Below are 9,238 nucleotides of genomic sequence, written 5' to 3'. Positions count from 1 at the left end.
AGAGAGAGAGAGAAAGAGGTAACCCCCCGTTGAAAGCCCTCGAAAGTGTGGTGTAAAACGTGGGCTGGGGAGGGGCCAGGAGCAGCAGCAGCACTCGGCCAAAATGCTGGGCAAATATATTTCGAATTTGCTGTCAATGCGAAAAAAAACACTCCAAAAACACACACACACACACATACACCCAAACACAGAGAGTGAATCCTGTCGAACGGCCCGCCGTTCCCCAACAAGCAGGGCGTATTTTCTGGGGGGATGTCTCTGGCTATGGGCATGGCTTTTGCTGATATGCCAGTAAATGCCAGTAACTGCAGAAACTGGCCAAAGGAAATGGAACCAGGAGGAGGCCAGGGCAGGGCAGGGCTGGGAGAAGGACAAGTGTTAACAGTATCCATGGTTGACCAAGCGAATGCGCTGCCTTGGCCAGAAATTAGCCAGAGATTTTCGGTCTGGGGCCAGGCCGCCGCCATAGGGGGCTCGTACTACTCTGTGCTCGTATGTGCTCATTGATATCGATGTTTTATGACTTCTTTTATCGCTAGTTTGCGAGTGGCTTTCAGTGGGGCATGAAAAATTAATACCACCGAAATGATGTGTTTGGCTACGTGGTCGCCACATAATGACAGGGATAATAGATTTTGTTCGCGGACATAAGAAATAAATAAGTACAGACGGCTCACAGGTTATCGATACATAGTCGATTATTTATTAACAATAATTTAGAGAGAATTTCGTGAAGAGTTTTTAAACAGAAAGCGGATATAGCATATATGAAATGTTAGTTATCGATAAAAATAGTTAACAGAAATAATAAATAAATAATATAATATTACGTCCCCTGGCAGATGGTTTACAAGGTATCGATAAAAGATCGATTATTTAAAAAAGGATTTGATGACAATTTTAAGAGATGAATTTCTTGACAGAATCTTTAAATAAATAATAAAATAAAAGGTAATCAGGCGGATGGCCTACAAGTTATCGATAAAGAATCGTTGTTAAATTAGTTATCGATAAAAATCGATTATTTAAAAAAGGAATTGCTGAGAATTTTTATACAGGAATTTGTTGACAGAAATTATAAATAAATATTAAAATATTAAGTAATCAGGCAGATAGTTCACAAGTTATCGATAAATAATCGATTATTTGAAAATATTTACTCTGGAGAGATTCCTCTCGTGATTGTAACTATTTCATACGTGCCCTCGATAAAGAATCGATTAATTTACGACAAAATTTAAGAGAAGTATTATCTGTAAAGAAAACCCCATTCAACAAATAATCTCAAGGTGGGCTCAAGGCGATAAATAATCGGTAATAATGTGATGGTCACGTGTTTGTATTTTCCTAGACTAACACTTCTCCTATGTCTCTAATAAGCTCCTCCTTTCTTATAAGCATCTACCATATATTGTATCGTTTCAGGGACAGCCAACTTTAAAGTGTAATCCCTCGGAGTTGTCTGCGAAGCGCCAAAAGTCCTAGGACCCACACACGTTGTGGCACAACAGGGGTGCACAAGGGGTGCTGGGGTGCTGCGGTGCTGCTGTGTGGCAGAGGGATAATCGTATCGTTCGATGGTCGTCGTATAAGTAAGCACATACTTACATCTGAAAAGTAGTTCCAAAGTGTAGTTTTCAAATGTAAAATTATAAGCAATGGCTATGCTATTTCGGTCATATCCGTTTCGAGAGTGGAGCAGCCCTTGGCCAAGGCACCCTCCGCCCCTCTAGAGTGTCTCCCTGTGCCTCGTTTTTGCACTTCGGCTCGTCGCCTCCGTTTGTCAACGAGTTCCGGAAATGATGATAAAAAATGGCTGCTGCTTGCAGTTGCAGCTGCTCCTCTTTTTCCACTCTTATGACACATACGTGTGTGTGTGTGTGTGTATCTGTGTGTGTGTGTGTAAGGGTTTGACTTAGTAGCTAAAGGAGCTAGAGGCTGCAGCTAAAATTTCATTGCACTCGACTGCTGCGCGACTACTTAGCGCCAAGTGAGTCGAAGGCCCCCGAAGGCAGTCGGCAAGGAGGAGCTGCTGTTGGCCAGGCTTAAACTTGAACATGGCTGTAGAACCATTCAGAGAAAGTCGGAGAGAAAGAGGGGAAGAGAGACCAAGACAGCTGCTCATTTCCGCACGCTCAGGCGACGATGACTCTGAGATGCTGTTGGTGGGTGGGTGGATGGGTGGAGGAGGGTGGCATAATAAGCAACTAAGACAGCTTACAGCCACCCATCCACCCATCCCCTGTGTTGGCTTTCCATGACAGGCACTTTCAAATGCATTCCTCTCTTCGGCTCGGGGCTCTGACTTCTTCTCCGACTCTCTGCCACTGCCACAATAAATGTCAAGTGCTGCCAAGTGTCGACCGAGAGTCCAAAAGAGTCTCGCTCCCCCCTCCCCCCCCCCCCCCCACCCACCAAAAAACTTCTACTTGTCCACCCACACATGCATAGATTATTACCTGCCACTTGCCACATGCCACTTGGCACCTTTTTCCACTGCGCCCCGCCCCCCTCAACTTTTAAGGAGTTTTCTTTCGACATTTTTCCTTTGCCTTTGGCCCGCTTGCTGCCAACACATGTTGAAAAGTTTTCACTTGGTTTTTACTGCTGTTTTTCCTTCGTTTCTTTTTTGTTTTTTTCCCCCCCCCTCCCTTCTGTTTGCAGCAACATGAAAATGCTTTGAATCTCCATGCAACAAGCAAAAGGTTTAGACGCAGAGCGAGAGGGGAGGGGCAGAGAGGGGGGTGGGGGGATTGAGAGAGGTCTAGGGGCATGGATTGGTAAAATTAAATTTGGCAGCTGCTGCCATTTTGCTCCTTGTACAAAAAAACTCCTGACTAATTGACATGTTGCATGTTGCAACAGAGCATACGAGGATCTGTCTGTGTCTGCCACTCTCTCTGTGCGTCTCTGGCTCTGGGAAAGCGTTAAGGTGTTGACTCCTGAACGAGTGAAATGTATTTAAACATTTCCTTGGCACATTTCAATTTGAAATCTCTGCCTGGCAACCGCAAGGGAGAGGCAGACAGACAGACAGGCAGACAGACAGACAAGGTAGGAGCATGATTCCAGCTTTGAATGCCCTGTTAATTACACGAAACACCAGGCAATAGGTTGTCTCCCTCTCTGGCTCTCTCGAAGGGCAATGGGGCTGCTAAGCTGCTGCATTAGTCGACCACTAAGCGGCAACACAATGCACTCTCTGTGCCGCACAGCCACAGACAGACAGAGACAGAGACAGACACTGCCACACTTGCTCCTGCAGCAGCATTCATTCGGCACTCAGCAAAGTCCTCTGGCAGAACGAGAGTCGAATGTTTATTCACCGAAAATGTATGTCCTTCAAGGCCGCAGCCGCAGAAATTCCATGAAATTTTCCAAAAGGCTTGCGATTCCAGGAATATTCTAATCGGGTTTTGGCTTGGGTTGGGGGAATATTTGTTTAATTTTGATTCATTTATCGAGGACCTTAAAGAAGGACCTAGCTTTAAACCTGGGGAGTGGACAGTGTTTGTGGATTTAGGAGAGGGTTTGGGGGTAGTACCTTAAAGAAGGACACTTTGGGAGATCTCAAGACATATTGGAGACCTGGCCGACCTACCTCCGAGCCTTGGCCGTGACCTCAGACCCCTCCTTTAAGCCTGCCCCATGCTTTTCCTAGTGAAACACATCCATGAAGGGAAAGTGGGCCTCCTCCGGCTCGAGCAGATCCACCAAATAGCAAACAGTCCCGGCCACACCCTCGTACAGGCTGTGGGGTCTGTCGGGGACGCGAGCCTTCTGCTTGAACTCGTCGCTGGTCAGCAGCTCCATGAACTTGTGGGCCCTGTAGAGGTAAATCGTGTCGTGGGTCAGGCGGAACAGCAGCAGAAACACGTAGGCATTGCCGGCCACACCGTGACAGATGCCAGGACCCTTGCGGAGGAAGCCCCTGCGCCACACGCAATCGGCTGAGCGCTCTATGGCCTGCAAGTACTTGTGCTCCTTGAAGATCAGGTAGGCCTTGGCCAGCAGATAGACGACACCGGGCGCACCGTGGCACCACTGCACCAGCCGCCTGTCGTTGCCCTCCTCCAGGGTGATGGGAAAGTTTCCCTCGTCATTCTGCAGCGTGAGAATGCAGTCGATGGAGCGCTTGAGGTCGTGCAATACGTCCGCAGGAGCGGATATGTCAAACAACGACGATTCTGAGGCCAGGGAGTGGCCCTTGCGGAACCACGGACTTTCCAGGAGCATGTGCAGAATGCCGGACAGTCCGTGGGCGGCTCCCAGATACTCCGTGCCGTGAAAGGCGTACATCAGCGGCAGGTGGGAGTGGTTCTTCGCGCTGTACTGGCGACCGCTGGCCACTATGTCCTGGCAAACGGCGATCAGGTCCTCGTCGGGGATCTTCTGGTCCGCCAGCACGTCGTTCAGCCAGTAGCAGCCGGACAGATAGCCGGCACGTCCCACCAATATCTCATCGCAGCCGCCGGTGTCCTTGTCCGAAGGCATGGCCGCCCTAAAGCTCGCCAAGTCCTTGGACAGCCCCTGGGGGTCCTTGAGGGCCTCCGAGATGGCTGCGGACACCGCATAGATGCCAGCACTGCCGCAGAGAAACGAGTAGCTCTGCAGCGACGAACGCCTCTTGAAGAGCTCGGCATTCGCCTTGGCCTTGCGTATGAACGTCGAGGCGTGCTGCAAGGCTGTGGGCCACAGATCACGGGTATGCCTGCTGCGCGACAGCTTCCAGAACATGTAGGCTATGCCCGCGTTGCCCACGTACAGGTCTCCGCGATCCTCCTTCTGGGGCTTGCAGGTCTCCAAGATGCTCTTCACGTAGGTGGAGATTAGGTCTTTGATGGGCTCTTCATCGTAGGCCGCTGTGTTGTCGCCCTTTCTGGGGAAGTCCGGGTAGGTATTCTTCAAGTATCGAACATCCATCTTCGACTGGAGTTGGGATTTGTGCGCAAGAAAATTTTGGATTTGTGAGCTAGATAATAGAAATAAAATATTTACACAAATATCCGGGCATTCTATGAGTTCCTTGCCATCTGTCTAAAGTGCTCCGAGATGCTGCGAGTGCTGCAAAGAATCCAGAAACAAAGTACACTCATGAGCGCGAAAGGGATTGGCAGCGAGGCTCGACAAGGAAGGTTTTGGACCTGTCCAAGATGCTATAAGAGTGCCTAAAGCGGGTCTGAATCATACATTTGGTGCCAAAAACCTCTTTCAATGTGCATTGTTTATGGTTTAACCTCTACTATTTCCTCCATACTTTCGTATCTTTATATATTACTATAGATACATATCTCATAACTTCTTTAATGCATATTTATACCTCTCTCTCTCTCTTTCTCTAGTAAATATCGTATAGGAAAGGTCTTTGTGGGTGCTCAACCGATCAGAGAACGAGAAGGAAGTGAACTACGAGGATGATAAGGAAGGAAGACACCCCTGAGAATGAATCTAATGACATCGAGAGCGAAATATCCCAGAGAAATATATATAGATAGTCTGCCCTTTCTACGTAAGTACCTACTACGATATATATCCCTTATCTTTCCATTCATATTCCTCTCCATATTTTAAATGAGGATATAATAATCTTTGAGCCCTCCCCTAATCATATCTTTAAGAACTTTTGAGCCCCAAATTTTCATATCTCTATATATCTACCGCCTCCATCTGCCCTCTTCCAGATCCCCTTGATGCCTCGTTAACCCCCTATTACCCTATTACCAGGTGTGCCATCCTTTTGCTTTGATTACCCATTCAAATGGCTTTTCAAAGCCACTTTTAACAGCACTTTAATAGAGCCAAAGAATGGTCAGGCTCAAGCCAGGCTCAAACACCTCGGAAAGCCTTAAAGCACACACCATGAAACGGGAAAGCAGCAAAGTTTTTCAATGTCCTGCGGCTTATTTATGTCCACAGCTTGACTTAATGACCTTTGAGGGGGGGGGGGAGGTGTGTGTGGTGTGGTGTCGGTGACGGTGCCCCCTTTTGATAGTTGCAGGCCCCCACAAAAGGAAAGACAAAGCGACTGGCGGTTAAGTCAAAAGGCGTTGAAGGCACTTTCATGAGCTGCCGCCTGGACACTGGACACTGGCCACTGGCCACTGAACACTGGCCTCTGTGTTGGTCCTGGACAATCACTGAGCAAATCCTGGGCCATTGAAATCAATAAAAGTTAACGGCTTCTCTGGCGGAGCAGGACCGACGTCAGCCAGGACGAAGGATGACTACGATTGATGTGCCATAAAAGTCGCAATTGAAGCGCACGCCCGCAGTGTACGACGAAAGGCGGACTGACCAAAGGCGGAGAGGGGGGGTTGGGGGTTGGGGAGGCTTAAGGACAGACAGACAGACAAACAGATGGGGCTGCGGATTGCGGGGGGATTGCAGGGGATTCCCCGCTTTCCGATTGAGTCGTGTCGGAAGTGCGTCATCATAAAAAGCTTTCACGGCATTGACTTTGCTGCCAACGACCCCCCTCCCCCCCGCCGAACCCCCAGCCGAACGCACTGCTTATTGTCTGTGCGGCGGGCGCATAATTTATCATTTAACTGCTTTAATAGTTCCGTTATATTGAAAATATAACGGGTAGCGCAACGGCTAGGGATGGGTCCATAAATTGCGCAACAACTAATGGCCATTCGCAGGATATAGCCCTCTGCATCCTGTGGCATCCTGTGGGGGTCCTGTGGGCTCCCTTATGTGGGTCTGTCCTGCTCTTTCTCGTCAGACTTTTGACTAATGGCCAGGAAAGTGGATGATGGCTCAAAGGGAGTGAACGAAGGGCACATAGAAAGGAGTGCTGGAGAGTGGAAGGAGGATACATGACAAATTCACCTGCCAATCCAAGGACCTTCGCTGCGGCGCAGATATTTATGATTTTAGCCACAAGATGACTTGCCGGCTGGCGGCTCCATTGATTTTTCTTTGGTCAAGAAAAGCACCAAAATGGATACAATTGGAGGAGCAGAAGAAGGAGCAGACGAGGGAGCAGAAGGAGCCACAGCAGCACGACAGCCGACAAGTCAATTTTTCTGTTGGCATTTGACGAAATTTATGAACTACACATCCGTTTTGGGCACTGCTTTTGGGCGCTGCCTTTGGCTGCTGTTTACTTGGCTTGCAACATCCGACTGGCTTTTGGTGGTGACTGGTGTGCCGACCCACATTTCTTCCTTTCTTCCTTTCGCTCTACTTTCTCTCTTCTCTCATTCTCCGCTGGTCTCCTCTTTTGAGGTTAAGTTGCACGTGCGCCACATAGCAAACGAGGCGTGTCCTGACACCTGTACTATATAATTCCGCATCTATGCCACACACATGCCACATGCCACATGCTGACTAGAGTCTAGGTGTGTGTGTGGGATTTCTTTTGGCCAGGCTTTTGATTTGTTTGTTAACCCTCATGCGGTCACCAGAGCTCAGAGCTCAGAGCTCTCTTTCAACGTTTCACTGATCATTTGGGTTGATTGTGGTCACTCCGAGGAGCTGAACGATGAAGGATGTGCAGGGGGAAGAGGCTCTGCCACCACCGATGGGGATTTCCTGACAAATTAGCAATGAAATGGAACAAATATTCATTGGAATTCGAAGAAAATGGGAATATATTGCAAATGGAAGGCATCTGATTCGAAGTAGATTGGGAATGGTATGGAAAATATACGAATTTCTTAGGGAAAAAGATGGGATATGACTGTGGGAATTGGCTAGAATATAAATTGTATACAAATATAGAAGAAAATCTAACATAAAGTAGAAATATTCTGTTTAAGTAATGGGTAAATGTAACTAAGAAATATCCATTCAGAAATACCAAGAAAATTCTAAAATAAATATAGAAATAAACTAACAAAAATTCTCAACAGTTTTGCAATTTATTTCTTCCATTATTTCTAAATCCTCGAGCACTTCTGCAATGCATATATTTTAACAATTACCCTAACAACCAATAAATATGTTTAAAGTATATAAGTTTATATTCTAAGTTGTTGGTATATATGTACATATAGTATTTATTACACGACAAAAATATCGTATGAATTCTTTTCGTTATTTTTTTTAGACTAAGCCTTTGGAAGGCTTTTATCGAGGCCAGACGTGGCTCGAGGTTAAAATACACCAGATTCTCAGTTTATATATTTATTTAATTTTTATTTTTTTTTAATATTAATTATTCATAATTCCTTGAAAAGAGTAAGGCCAGGTATGATTGAACTCTCGCTGGAATAGGGGTATCCTTAATCTTTATTTTTTTATAAATATTTACTGTTTTTTAAAGCTCTTTATTTCTAAGTTCAACTACCAATGAAAAAACCTATTAAATTTAAATTTTCTTTACTTGTTTTTTCAGATGAATTCATTGGAAATGTCAGCCTTTCATCATGGACTATATTTGTACTTCTTTAAGCACATTCCTTAAGTAAACCAAGATCTACCACAAATGCCAGTTTCCATGGATTTTCTCAGGTCTTTGGAATCACTTAAGGTACGTTAAACTGGTTTTTTCCCCTTTTCGAGGTGATGAAAACCAGCCACACATACAGACATATTTGTGCTTCAATTAGGTAAATCCCTTCCCTGGGGAAAACTCTCCCCCAAATCTCGCTCAAGGGTTAAGGCTCATCTGTGGTCTCCCCCCACCACACCCCTCCCTCCCTCTCGCACCCACGCTTTCTGGTTAGTTGGCCAAATCACTGCTCAGACGAAATTCACACAATAAACCCCTGGATGAGGCGGAGAAGCGGAGACGGAGGCTTCGGGCCAACAAATTTGGTCACAGACAAAAAAAAAAGAAATACGAGACAGGCTCAAGGACGAAACCACACACAGATACAGAGACAAAGCAGCTGTGAGTGTGTGTGTGTGTGTGCGCATGTAGCCCATTTGATTGCAGAGATTTACGGCATAACAATTTATGGAATGACGAAATGATTTCCTGTGTTTTTTACGATTCAATAGAAGAGACCAGCAGGAAGAAGTGGCCGATGGATCACAGCATCACAGCCCACACGCACCAAAACAGAGAGAGAGAATTATGGGAGAGGGAGATAGAGAGAGAGACTGATGTAGAGACGCCTCCTCCCTGCTTTTGGGGGCCCTGCCTTTTGGGCATTTGCTTCCATCACGCCTTTGCAATATCATTTCAATCAATTTTGAGTCGGGGAATTTCCTTCTCTTTCCTGCGCATCAGTCGAATAAAATTAAAACGTCAGCAGGGGCTGGGCTGGGGCAGGGGCTGGGGCAT

At 46.5% G+C, this 9,238-nt stretch overlaps 1 protein-coding gene across 1 annotated transcript; it reads right to left on the bottom strand.

The window, feature by feature from the left end:
• Positions 1 to 3,421: 3,421 nt before the first annotated feature.
• On the bottom strand, positions 3,422 to 4,950 carry LOC6589396 (lanC-like protein 3 homolog). The gene is made up of 2 exons (XM_002014609.2): positions 3,602 to 4,950; positions 3,422 to 3,493 (listed from the first exon to the last, which is right to left on the bottom strand). The coding sequence occupies exon 1, from the start codon at positions 4,921 to 4,923 to the stop codon at positions 3,658 to 3,660; it is 1,266 nt and encodes a 421-aa protein (XP_002014645.1). The 5' UTR covers positions 4,924 to 4,950; the 3' UTR covers positions 3,422 to 3,493; positions 3,602 to 3,657.
• Positions 4,951 to 9,238: the final 4,288 nt, after the last annotated feature.

Source organism: Drosophila persimilis, unplaced genomic scaffold, assembly GCF_003286085.1.
Source record: "Drosophila persimilis strain 14011-0111.01,24,50 unplaced genomic scaffold, DperRS2 tig00000191-arrow-pilon, whole genome shotgun sequence".
NCBI classification, from domain to species: domain Eukaryota; kingdom Metazoa; phylum Arthropoda; class Insecta; order Diptera; family Drosophilidae; genus Drosophila; species Drosophila persimilis.
The sequence above is the reverse complement of the archived record's forward strand: the minus strand, read 5'-3'. Positions and strand labels throughout refer to the sequence as shown.